Source organism: Zeugodacus cucurbitae, chromosome 2, assembly GCF_028554725.1.
Source record: "Zeugodacus cucurbitae isolate PBARC_wt_2022May chromosome 2, idZeuCucr1.2, whole genome shotgun sequence".
Lineage (NCBI taxonomy): Eukaryota > Metazoa > Arthropoda > Insecta > Diptera > Tephritidae > Zeugodacus > Zeugodacus cucurbitae.
Window position 1 is genome coordinate 56,961,207 of NC_071667.1, and position 14,158 is coordinate 56,975,364.

Sequence of the window (14,158 nt, forward strand, 5' to 3'; positions counted from 1 at the left end):
ATGCCAGAAAAGTCATCAATATGCTCATTTACATTTTGATATCGGGAATCTAATAAACAAAATTCAAAAGCACTGTTCTAGAAGAATTTCTTTGCCACAAAAACAGAACTAAATTAACATTTGCAACAACACTATTATTTGTTGAGAAGTTTTCCACAAACAATTGGCCGAAAGCATCTTAACCACTACTACTACAATTACGACCACCAGCAACGCAGTACAGCCGAAGCAGCACAACATTCACTTTCGTTCAAAACAACTTCCAAACGTAAACAAAACTTTTCACAAATCGTGCACAAGCGCATGCGCACAGAGATTCGTGTACTCGGCGAGATCGCGCTACTACGTCGTCGTTACGAAAAGCCAAAAAAAAATCACAAATATTCGGCAAATTTGAAAAATACAGCAATAGAAGCGCGAAAGCATAAAATCGAGTGTGGCGGCAAGAAAAGCCAACAGTTTGCCGGCGCGTTTGAAAGCGAGCATTTCATATTCAATTTTTTCACAAACAGTCAAAGAACACTGCCGGAGAAAGTGCCGAGTGCAATACAGATAATATAAAATAAAATAGAAGAAGAAGAGATAAGCATTGCATTGCATTTATTTTTAGTGCATTTGAGATATTAAGCGAAAAATATGGTTAAGGCACCAGCAATCGGTATTGATTTGGGCACCACCTACTCCTGTGTGGGCGTTTGGCAGAACAACAAAGTCGAAATCATCGCCAACGATCAGGGCAATCGCACCACACCCAGTTATGTTGCGTTCAACGATACGGAACGTTTGATCGGCGATGCGGCCAAGAATCAGGTGCGTACACACACACACACACACACATAATTGAATGCAGAATGCTAAATAAGGAGATAAATAGTATTAGGCAACCATTTTCCAAAGGCTTTGCTGGTTTGAAATGGCAGTGAAAATATAAGAATATTTTTGTTTTAGTGAAGAGAGGACATTTGAAAGTCATTGAAGAAATTGTGAGAATTAAAAACTGAAAAGTTCGTGTTGTTTATATGAGAGAATGAAACATTTAAGATTAAGACTTATGCTTAGTAGTTTGAGCTGATCTTCAAATATATTGTAATTTTCAAACTTCTCGGACAATTAGTTCGAGAGACTGACATAGATATGGGGTCAATGAAAGACTATGAATTGTACTGAGTGTTGATATATTCAGACGAATGGTTGAAAAGATATTTCTCTCTACTGTCCGAACCGGTCTCTCAATAACTTTTTCCTGTTGCCAGACCTCTAAAGAACGCCGTTACTGTTGCCTATTTTGAAACAACGAATTTGCCGTTCGAACGAATAATTGAATTTTAATTAAACTTAAGGCACACAAAATGGCAGCAGGCTCAACCATGATCGAAAAAGATATGACTGATATTTGTTCTCATAAATCTCCCTTTAATCTATGAAAAGACAATTACTAGGCTTTTGGACAGTGTTACCACAAATGATACTCTCTTTAACTTAGAGAAAAGGATTGATTACTTTTTTTTCGAGCAAGCCTTCGGCAAATAACATCATTTAACTACTTTAATATGATTTAAAGTCAGTTACTCTCGGCTTTATATATAAATGGTGTTGTGAACGCGTTAAGCCAAGCCGGCTTAATGTTCTTACATAAGCAGTTCTAGATGCCATACCTTTCATCATTATTCTAAGAGCAGGTGCAAGGTTCAAAACTGCTGAGGTTGAAATAAAGAGATCCAAATTATGATTCTCAGTTTTGCAGTGCTAGATTGCTACCGTGTGGTGCGGAGATAAACCAGATATTACAAAATATATTAATTTGAGAAATATTATATATTGTATATTGGTTCGTTGGTTCGCTTTCTACAGTGTTGGTCAGAGCTGATTTATAAAAAGTAATATTTTGGTAGTTAATCCACCGGTTCTGTGACTGTGGGTATACCTCGTGTATTTTAGGGAGTGAACGGAAGTCTATGCAAGGACATCGAGTTGTATTGAATGAGGCATATAAGAGCTCAACGGCATACTCTAGTTATCGTGTCATAAACGGCGTCGAGTTGATGTGGCTATAAAAACCAGAGTAACCATGGTCCGTCTGCAGCAAGGGCCGATAGATATAATGAGTTCGACAGCTTGGTCTCCCTACTTATTATGAAATTTGATGTTCTGAACGTAGAGAAGGAACAAAAGAGTTTGTCGAAAACTGTTTCGACATTTCGACGTGTCATAAACTTTGTCTTATCGTTCTTGATTTTGTTTGTACTTTTTTTATTTTTTCAGGTCTTAAGTTAAGTGGAGGGTATAAAAAAGCTATATCATGAAACCTAGAGCTGATAGAGACAAACTGATTACAGATTTGAATTCAGCGCACCCAAATTAACTAGAATCAGTTGATAAATTCAAAGAAGCAAATTGAGTGTTGGTCTGTGTTATAGTAATTGATCAATTTCATTCATTTCAGAGACGCTCGTATTAATTTATCTGGGAATCATACATTCTCAATAAGATCCAGGGAACATCATTCCTCTTCTTATTTTATAAATGGATCTTCCCTGTCTCTAAGGCAGATTTGATTCTACAGATAACAAAGCGACACGTTCGGTAAAAAATGCCGAATATTAATTCATTTTCACTGAATTTAAATCATCCAATAATCATATCAACATGTTAGGCCTGAATACCCGTAATCTTCATGCTGCAACTTAGTGATCTAGTACAATTGTCTAACAAGTTCTACAAAAAATTACAACAAAATCGGTGAAGTATATATTTCGCACTTGTTCTTTCGCGTTTCGCCAGCCAAAAACGCATGTTAATTGTCAATTTGTAAAATTTTATTAGTTTTCACACCAAATGTGTACGAGTAATTTATGATTTCATAAATTGGTATAAATGCAAACTGTCAAAAAACGCACACAAAAAACAATGCGTTAGCATAATATCGCGCTTCGACAAGCTGTCACCATAAATATCGCAGTTGACATTTCAACGAAGCACAACCAAAAATGCAATATTTGCGACGATGTTTTTCTTGACCCTACACTTTACGGGCAAAACACAGTGTTGGGAATTGCAACGTGCGCCCGTGTCGCCGTTGGCTTGTAATCTCATTGGAATTCTTATTAAATTATGGCACATACACTTGTCAGCGCCCAGAAGCTGTAAGCCAAATTTGATGAAGCGACATGTTAGACAGCATACTCGCATACTCATAAATATATCTGTTTGTAGTAGGTGAAAAGGTGTATTAGTATGTTTGTGCATACCGACTCGTACATACATTTATGTCGGTTTAGGTGCCGTCACTCATTATTTTTACAATAGCAAATATACGTAATGAACGCCGCAGACAAGCACCCAATCGCTCGTAATGCCTTTATATGGATCTGACTGATCCACTCTCCGACATTTACTACCATTTCGATATATCTACATGACATAAGTCGTCGACACCTGTTCAGTGGCCATAAATGTGAAAGCATTCGTCATGCATGTCGTGTATATGTTCGATGCTATGTTTTGTATATATGTACATACATATGTATATGTATGAAGATATGTACTGTATATAATTTTTCCTTTTTTTAACCCAATTACCAATGTTGACCAAGTCATAGCGACATAATGTGGGAATGGTGTGAAATTTTTGGTGATCGTGTGGGTGTACGCGAGTTGTGGCATCATTTAGATTATTTCTCCATTATATATGTATACAAAGCTACATATAAATAAATAAAATATAAATAAATATCTTATAAGTCACGTCGCGTGGAACATTCTGGTTTGGTGGCACGGCCAGTGTAGAGGATGTGTGTTTCCATGTTGTTTTGTTTCAAAAATAGCATTGGCTGCAATGAAACGTTGCTTTTATGTTTATTTTCGAAAAATGTTTATAAATGTTGGCTATTTTTAGCAATGAAAAGGAAATGAAAACATAATTTAGCGATTATTTCTTTAAATTGTTATAGAATCTTATAGATGCGAAGATTTTAAAATTATGTTTTTGTAAATTTATTTTGAATTTTTTTCACTTACAGGGGTTGCTATATATATTTGTAGGAAAACAATGGATATATGTGCATAAAATATTTAAAACGGTTGTTTTGAAAAATATTCAACCTCACAATGAATGAAATGGTGTGACAAACAAAAAACGAACTAGATCCTTTATTATGTCCAAAATAGTTTTAATTGAAAATTTCTATGGGTGACTTCGTATTGTCTTATTGAAGACAAGTTCGCCTCTTTTAGGTGGTCCCTAATCCCAAAGTTGTATCAATCTAACAGTTTGAGGCATGACGATTTGTTCATGGCATTGAAACTCTCTATGACAACAACTTATGTCGGTGGGTCTTCGACAAGCCATTTAAGGGGTTAGGGGTAGTCAGAGACACGAAAAAATTAGAATTGTCAGTATTTTTTTCCTATTAACTCGTGCTATTTTACAAAAGTAATAATATGGCATTATTATAATTTTGACTATGATTTGATTATTATTTTGACTTAAGGACACGAAAATTTGAAAAAAAAAAATATAATTTCCAAAGTTATAGCTGTCTGTGTTGACCCAGTTTCAAAAAAAGCTCCTTGCGGTGACAATCATAAGTCCTTGGAGATTCATCTAAAATCAATCGGATAAAAAAATTAGTTTTATAAATAGATAATCCTGGGCCTGATCTAAGGTTTTTTTTAATTAACAAAATGGCGGCCTCAGGAATTTTTTTTTTAGATTTTCGGGAAAAAATCAACAGTTAATTGGTTTTGAAAAATCGAAATTAAAGAAAAAATCCTTCGATCAGGCCTGAGTTTATTATGTATTCTATTAATTTCATTAAAATCTACTGAACGGTTAAAGGGTTACAGTTGTCACCTGTTCAAAAAACATAGTTTTGAGAAAAACGCATTTAAAGTTTCACACCAGTGTGATGGAGCGCCCGAGCGATCTTTGTTATTTGTCGAATAACTCGAAAAGTTATTATCGGATCAACATCAATTTTTAGAGAATATTTTTAAGATATTACACGTAACGAAAATGCAAAAAAAAAATGATTTTTTGAAAATCCTGACTACCCCTAACCCCTTAAAGCTATTCACTACAATCAGATGGCAACTTTTGCATAAGAAAGACCCTACTACACAATACACTACTATTACCCCGACTACATAATATATTGATCTTCATAGAATCGCATATGTCCGCCACCATTTTTCAAATCAAGTGCTGAACGAACTTTAAAGATAAAATATTGTACACTTTTGGACCACTTTCCTTCTATAACTTTCTTTTGTTTCGTTTCTAAATACCACATATTGTTGAAAATATGTATACGTTTATAAAAATCTCCTCAATTATCTATTCTATACTAAATTCATATTACTACGAGTAACTAATAATAATACTAATTTTTTACACATTTCTGCCATTTAGGTCGCTATGAACGCCAAAAATACAGTATTCGATGCCAAGCGTCTGATCGGTCGTCGCTTCGATGATACAAAAATACAGGAGGACATGAAACATTGGCCCTTCAAGGTGGTCAACGACTGTGGCAAGCCTAAAATCGAGATCGAGTTCAAAGGCGAAGTGAAACGTTTCGCACCAGAGGAAGTTAGCTCAATGGTGTTGACTAAGATGCGTGAAATCGCCGAAGTTTATCTGGGTGGCAAGGTTACCGATGCCGTTATTACAGTACCCGCCTACTTTAACGACAGCCAACGTCAGGCCACCAAAGATGCCGGTTCAATTGCCGGTCTCAATGTGTTGCGCATCATAAACGAGCCCACCGCCGCTGCTTTGGCCTATGGTTTGGATAAGAATTTGAAAGGTGAAAAGAATGTGCTGATCTTTGATTTGGGTGGTGGTACTTTTGATGTCTCCATATTGTCCATCGATGAGGGCTCACTCTTTGAGGTCAAATCGACAGCGGGTGATACACATTTGGGTGGTGAAGATTTCGACAATCGATTGGTCAATCACTTTGTTGAGGAATTCAAACGCAAGCACAAACGCGATTTGTCCAGCAATGTACGCGCTTTGCGACGTCTGCGCACCGCCTGTGAGCGCGCCAAGCGTACGCTGTCCAGCAGCACAGAGGCTTCTATTGAAATCGATGCCTTGCATGAGGGTATTGACTTCTATTCGAAGATCAGTCGCGCACGTTTCGAAGAGCTGAATATGGACTTGTTCCGTTCGACTCTGCAACCAGTTGAGCGTGCGTTGAATGACGCCAAAATGGACAAGGCGGCCATACACGATGTCGTACTGGTGGGCGGTTCTACACGCATTCCGAAAATACAAAAGATGTTGCAGGACTTCTTTGGCGGCAAACAGCTGAACTTGTCCATCAATCCCGATGAGGCTGTGGCTTATGGTGCCGCCGTGCAAGCTGCCATTCTCACCGGTGTGGGTAGTTCACAAATTCAGGATGTGCTACTGGTTGATGTCACCCCACTTTCGTTGGGTATCGAAACTGCCGGTGGTGTGATGACCAAACTAATTGAACGCAATGCACGCATTCCATGCAAACAACAACAAACCTTCACAACATACAGTGACAACCAGAATGCTGTCACCATTCAAGTGTACGAAGGTGAACGCGCCATGACCAAGGACAACAATCTTTTGGGTACTTTCAATTTGACTGGCATACCACCAGCACCACGTGGTGTACCCAAAATCGAGGTCACCTTTGATCTGAATGCCGATGGCATATTGCATGTATCCGCTAAGGATAACAGCACCGGTAAATCTGAGAAGATTACCATCACCAATGATAAGGGACGTCTATCCAAGGCCGAAATCGATCGTATGTTATCGGACGCCGAACGTTATAAGGATGAGGATGAGAAACAGAAGGAGCGCATACAGTCGAGGAATGCTTTGGAGAGTTACATCTTCAGCTGCAAGCAGGTGGGTGAAGTACTAACATAACATGTGATGTGTCCAAGTTTCACTTAACTAGCTATGGTCATGAGACCTCTTGTGCCAAATTTTTTGTGTGTTTGATACTGTTTACCGTTAATGCTAGATTATAAATTTGTTTTAATTTTTTTTTGTTTGCAGGCCATTGAAGATGCACCCGCTGGACGTCTGACAGACGCCGACAAGACAACGGTACGTGATAAATGCACTTCGGAAATGTCTTGGCTGGATGCCAATACACTCGCCGAAAAGGACGAGTTCGACGATCATCTCAAGGAGTGTCAACGCGTTTGTGGTCCAGTAATGGCGAAGATGCATGGAGGTGCTGGCAGTGGTGATGCAGGTGCGGCAAAAGGAGCACAAGGCGGACGCGCCGGCGGACCGACTGTCGAGGAAGTCGATTAATTTAGCAATAATTTAACGCCATTCTCATACTAAATTACACGCATAATTTTAATTTCACTTTTAATTTGCATTATTTATTCCTATATTTTCTAAATTGGACAATTATATATATACGATATACAATATAATAAATTTATTTTTACTGTTAAAATGCTATATAGCGAATGTACGTAAGTAATTATATATATAATACTAATGTCTTCTATATACATATAACTTCATTACAACCAGATTACTTAGCGTCTCTTAGGCTCGTGCATAGTGTATATTTACATTCGATTTAGAATTTGATTTGATTTTCTTGTTATTGTTTGAATCGAGCATTTATAATGACGTAGTGTACCCAGCGCAGGTTCAAGCGACGATTACAAATGCGCGTACTAAACTAAGTATAGAATAAAACAAATGCAAATACAGGGCTTAGAAATGGGTGGAAAGCAAAACATAAAGGAATTCATTAAATTGACGGTCACAACTTTAATTTCGAATTAGTTCTAAACACACGCTGGTGCGCGCAAGTTCTATTTCTTTTGTGAAAATAATTCTTTACTGAGCTCGACAAATTTTCGACACTGCAACATGGTGGCCATGAGTAAATTGTTTGAGTATGTGATTGAGAACGACTTAAAGTGTGCCGACGTGTTTCACACGAACAGCTGTAAAATGAATGCGCTACACAACACATATGGATTTCTACTGTCGAATATGAAATATTTCGCGCCTATTATTGGTGTAAGTGCAGGTTTTGAAAGTGAATGCTGAAGGCTTGTCTTTCCAGAAAGTTAAACTTTTCAAATTTTTTTTATTCAGCTGCCCTTGCTGCTGCGTATACGTTCGCTAAATAAGAAGGTCCTGCAATCGACGCTGCAATATTATGTCGAAGCAGTTGTGGGCGGTACGGCTACCGGCTGGTCGATAATGATCACGATTTGTACTATGCGGTTGGTTTCACGAAAGACACCTGAGCATCTACAAGAACACTAGTAACATTTTTCAAATTGCCTTACAGACATTTATTTGGAAAATTCACCATTTTGAGCACCGTTTTGCTGCCAACTTTCATAGGCAGCTTTGGCAAATACGTTGTACCTAGTCCACGAGTTCATCGACTGTTTGCCACCACGATCTTTCAGTGTGTAAGTATAATTGTTTTTTTGTTTTTATTTTTTGTTTTAAATCAGCGAATTCCTTAAATCAGCATTAATTAAGTACTGATTCAATTACTAAGTAGTAGTTGTAGTATTATCCAGAGTAAAACCTTGATATATAAATAGGTATGTGAAACAGAGACGGGTATATTGAAAATGTTTTTGTTTGTTTAATAAAATGTTAAGTAATGTTATGCAATTATTCTGTTATATTAGTGTTCGTGGAACACATCAACGGAATAAAATTATAAAAATTATTGGCAGACAATACTCATATATGCAGTAGCCTCGAGGGAAACGTACAAAATTCACAAATTTTTGGTAGATAGTTTTTAAGTCAATATATTGATTGTAATATCTAAATAAATGAAAATAAGAGGCCTATTTTCTTGGCCACAATTTGTTTCAGCGTTAAATATTAATGAAATCAATCCAGATCTTAGTCTAGTTCGCATATCAATACATAGTTAATGGTTTCCTTCCTGTTGAATTTTCTCGCATATATTGAATTTCGTAAAAATTAAAAATATCGCTATGTGCCTCCAGTCAGACTTAATCTGGCGAATATAAGTATTCGTTTGTATAATGTAAAAACAAAAAAAAAAACAAGTGAACCCATGACCTATCAGAAGTTAACGAGATCGCATAGTAACTATTGATTTCTAATGAAAGTGTTTTATAATATAAAAAACTGTATCTCTTCATCTCATCAGACGCTCGAAACTTTGATTATTCAAAAGAGGAATGTGCTCATGAGATTGATCGCTAACTCGTCATTGCTGCGCACATTTATGTTTATGTGTTGTAGTGCCTTGATATTGAATGCCAAGCGAAGGAAAGCATTCAACGGTTTTTGGTTAATGGAACCGACGCCTCAAAATGCAACAACAGTGGATCAGGAAGCGAATGGCGACAATGGAACGTGCAACAGTACTTGCGGTCACAAAAGCAAATCCTGCAAACAATATGCACTGCAAGGCATACGAAATTTCATGATGACTGGACTAGCTTTGGACGCCATCAAAATGCTGATGGCCAATGTGCCAGCCAATGTCAACGGATTCACAGCGAAACTCTGGGTCAAATTGAAAACTTTCAAAATACGCTCGGCCGCACTGCTCACCTCGTATGTCGCCATATACAGGGTAGGTCTTTAACGCTTTCTGCTTCATAAATCGAAAATTTCATTTAATTTGAGTTGTTAATATTTACAGCTTCTGCACTGTTACTTTAATCGCAATTTCGGTGGTGACTCACAGCTCAAGCACGGCGCGGCGGCCTTTCTGAGTGGCTCATGCTTCATATTCTTCCCAAAACTGACGCTACTCTGCTATGCTTTGATCCTCGGTGTACAAATTAGCTGGAAAGAATTGACGACTTACTTGAGCGCCGAGCGTTTTGGCGGATCCTTTGAGTGGATCCAACGCCTGCCTTGCAGACAGATAATTTATCCAGCTGCGGTCGCATACTTGGTGCATACCTATGCCTTACGCAAACGTCATGCCAGCAATCTTGGTGGCATTGTCGTAGACGGCATCACAAATAACTAGTAAGTAGAGTTTCGAGAAATGTTTGGGTTTATGATTATTGCGTAGACTTTATTTCTTATACGGTTCTTAATCCACGGTTTCATATAGTTAAAACAAATCGAGATAGATAAAGAGTCGGATTGACGAGACGAGTTCTTAAATATTTTTCCGTTCGAATGTGCGTTCATAAAAACGATAACTTGGGTAAGAAGTAAGGAAGTGCTAAGTTCGGATATAACCGAACATTTTATACTCTCTCAATTTATTGACGACATTTTTTACGATAGCACAATTTGACCCATATATTCGGCATAAAGTCCATAGAATAACGAAAAACATCACAAATAGTACATGAGGGCTAAGGTAATTCCTGAACCAATTTCACTACACACCACCATTTAACCATTTTTGGTACAGAGACACACTATTAGAAGAAAAAGATTCCTTCTGAGTTACATTAAAATATCTGAGAGATTTACCGATATTTTCGGTGAAAAATTACCCTCATGCACTGCGTTCTTCATGTTCGATATCAGGGTACTTGAAAAGTTATAGTCCGATCTCAGCAATTTTTCCACAAGTGATATCGCTATTCTGCTATTATCATAGGTTCCTAATGTATATACTATAAAGTGAAATAATTAGATGGAATGCTAAATTGAGCTATATGGGAAGTAGGCTTGGTTGTGAACCGTCCCAAAATAAGAAAAGTGACTGCAGAAAGTTTGGTTTATATAGCTTTAGTAGTTTACAAGATATAATATGTATGTGTGTATGTATGTGATTGGCGTTGCAACCGTTTAGCCGGTTATAGCCGAATCGACGATAGTGCGCCACCTCTCTCTCTCCTTCGCAGTTCGGCGCCAGTTGGAGATCCCAAGTGTAACCAGGTCGCTCTCCACCTGGTCCCTCCAACGGAGTGGAGGCCTTCCCCTTCCTCCGGCGGGTACACTTTCAGGGCTGGAGTGTTTTCGTCCATTCGGACAACGTGACCTAGCCAGCGTAGCCGCTGTCTTTTTATTCGCTGAACTATGTCAATGTCGTCGTATAACTCGTACAGCTCATCGTTCCATCGTCTGCGATATTCGCCGTTGTCAATGTTCTGAGGACCATAAATCTTGCGCAAAATTTTCCTCTCGAAAACTCCTAGTGTCGTTTCATCTGATGTTGACATCGTCCAAGCTTCTGCACCGTGAAGCAGGACGGGAATGATAAGCGACTTGTAGAGCTTGATTTTGGTTCGTCGAGAGAGGACTTTACTGTTCAATTGCCTGGATTTCGAGGCTGACATTGTTCGTGTTGTTGATGCTGGTTCCCAGGTATACGAAATTATCTACGACCTCGAAGTTATGACTGTCAACAGTGACGTGGGAGCCAAGACGCGAATGCGCCGACTGTTTGCTTGATGACAGGAGATATTTCGTCTTGTCATCAGGTTAAAGAAGTTGGATAGAGAAGTCATCAGGATAGAGAGTCACCTTGTCTGAAACCTCGTTTAGTATCGAACGGCTCGGAGAGGTCCTTCCCAATCATGACGGAGCTTTTGGTGTTGCTCAACGTCAACTTACACAGCCGTATTAGTTTTGCGGGGATACCAGATTCAGACATCGCGGCGTAAAGGCAGCTCCCTTTCGTGCTGTCGAAAGCAGCTTTAAAATCGACAAAAAGGTGGTGTGTGTCGATCCTCTTTTCACGGGTCTTCTCCAAAATTTGGCGCATGGTGAATATCTGGTCAGTTGTCGATATTCCAGGTCTAAAGCCACACTGATAAGGTCCGATCAGTTTGTTGACGGTGGGCTTTAGTCTTTCACACAGTACGCTCGATAGAACCTTGTATGCGATATTTAGAAGGGCTGATCCCACGGTAGTTGGCGCAGATTGTGGGGTTTCCCTTTTTGTGGATTGGGCAGAGTACACTGAGATTCCAATCGTCGGGCATGCTTTCTTCCGACCATATTTCGCAAAGAAGCTGATGCATGCACCTTATCAGCTCTTCGCCGCCGTATTTGAATAGCTCGACCGGCAATCCATCGGCCCCCGCCGCCTTGTTGTTCTTCAAGCGGGTAATTGCTATTCTAATTTCTTCACGGTCGGGCAATGGAACATCTGTTCCATCGTCGTCGATTGGGGAATCGGGTTCGCCATCTCCTGGTGTTGTACTTTCACTGCCATTCAGCAGGCTGGAGAAGTGTTCCCTCCACAAACACAGTATACTCTGGTCATCAACCACTAGATCACCGCTGGGGGTCCTACAGGAGTGTGCTCCGGTCTTGAAACCTTCAGTTAGTCGCTTAATTTTTTCATAAAATTTTCGAGCATTCCCTCTGTCTGCCAGCTTCTCAAGCTCTTCGTACTCACGCATTTCGGCCACTTTCTTTTTTTGTCTGCAGATGCGTCTCGCTTCCCTCTTCAGCTCTCGGTATCTATCCCATCCCGCACGTGTTGTGGTCGTTTGCAACGTTGCGAGGTAGGCAGTCTGTTTTCTCTCCGCTGCGAGACGGCACTCCTCATCGTACCAGCTTGTTTTTTGTCGTTGCCGAAAACCAATTGTTTCGGCTGCAGCGGTACTCAGTGAGTTTGAGATGCCGTTCCACAGTTCCTTTATACCGAGATGCTGATGAGTGCTCTCAGAGAGCAGGAGTGCAAGTCGAGTAGAGTATTTCGTGGCTGTCTGTTGCGATTGCAGATTTTCGACGTCGAACCTTCCTTGTGTTTGTTGACGGGCATTCTTTGCTGCACAGAGGCGGGTGCGTATCTTCGCTGCGACCAGATAATGGTCCGAGTCTATATTTGGTCCTCGGAGCGTACGCACGTCTAAAACACAGGAGACATGTCTTCCGTCTATCACAAGCCAAGTAGCTTGATGTTTTTTCTTATGCTGGAATCTGGTACTACAGACGACCATATTTCGGGCCCCAGCGAAGTCGAACAGCCTCAGGCCGTTTGGCGATGTTTCGTCTTTACCCACCCTGACTCAACCTTGAGTCGTATGAGGACATCAACCAGCTGGGCAGAGGCACCTTCCCAATTAAGGGTCCGGACATTCCAGGTGCATGTCCTTATATCATTATCCTTAAAACGTTTGCAGGGGTCGTCATCAAAAGGGGGGTGTCTCATCCGAGGCTTTCGTAGATTTTTCATTGGAACTTCGTTTTTATGTGGTGGGTCCCAAGCCCTACGCACAACCGCATAAGCGGGCTTCGCCTTCTCACTTTAGCTCGCCTTCAGACTTACAGCTACTCTAACGGGTCATTTAAACTCGTCTCGTCATCCTGATTATATATAGGAGTATTAGAATCAGGATATATTTATAAACATTAGCACCCTAAGGAGGTTTGTATTGCAGTTGGGGCATAATAGAACTATTACCACTCTAATAAATTATACTGTCTGAAAGACAATAGTCACTATTTAGTTTAGTTATTTATACTACATAACTCAATGATAATAACCCATATGAAAATATAATGTCATTTTGAATGAGATTCCCAAATCACTTATAGTAGATATATCATACATCAATGCAGATAATTACCCAGAAGTTTAAAAAGTAGGAACTAGACATGATATTTGTGGTTTGATAATAATTTTAATTTGTTTTCCATTCTATTCCAGTGTGAAATTCGTACATGCAAACGTTGAGAGAATAGAGCAACTTATGGCGCAATGTACACCTACTTTGTAGGCATAATTGAATGAAATTGTAAAATTGACATTTAATATACTACTTTAAACAAATATACACCAAATTCATGGTTAAAATAAATGTTTTCAAATTTTACTGAATTTACTGATTTTGATCAGCTTTCACAGGGCATGGAAAAAATATCATTACTTTGCATTATTATTACTTTGAACTTTGAACTTTATGAATACATGTTGTAAAATGTAATAATCACTTGGTGCTAGTGGATGGTGGATGCATTAGAAGAACCTCCCAACTAAGCTACTGAAGATTCTGGCGAGTCACTAACAACACGTGTGTTGTGGTGTTGTACTGACCGAACACATTTCTTCTTCTATCAGCCAAAGCAGGCTTCTAGGCGATTACTTCCTGCCGAGTTAACAACAGCGCTCCATTCGGTTTTTATATTCGCAATTTGGCGCCAATTGGTCATATCAAGTGCAGCCAGGCCCATATGGTCTTTTCAGCGTAGTGGAGGCTTTCATCT

At 39.3% G+C, this 14,158-nt stretch overlaps 2 protein-coding genes across 2 annotated transcripts; both read left to right on the forward strand.

Annotated features, from left to right (window-relative positions):
• Positions 1-9: 9 nt before the first annotated feature.
• LOC105209524 (heat shock 70 kDa protein cognate 2) lies at positions 10-7,445 on the forward strand. The gene is made up of 3 exons (XM_011179943.3): positions 10-810; positions 5,411-6,892; positions 7,046-7,445. Exons 1-3 carry the CDS (start codon positions 637-639, stop codon positions 7,307-7,309), a joined length of 1,920 nt encoding a protein of 639 aa, XP_011178245.1. The 5' UTR covers positions 10-636; the 3' UTR covers positions 7,310-7,445.
• Positions 7,446-7,787: 342 nt separating this feature from the next.
• Positions 7,788-13,772, forward strand: LOC105209529 (uncharacterized). The gene is made up of 6 exons (XM_011179949.3): positions 7,788-8,041; positions 8,120-8,250; positions 8,319-8,445; positions 9,171-9,602; positions 9,672-10,006; positions 13,602-13,772. Exons 1-6 carry the CDS (start codon positions 7,889-7,891, stop codon positions 13,669-13,671), a joined length of 1,248 nt encoding a protein of 415 aa, XP_011178251.1. The 5' UTR covers positions 7,788-7,888; the 3' UTR covers positions 13,672-13,772.
• The last annotated feature ends 386 nt before the right edge of the window (positions 13,773-14,158 follow it).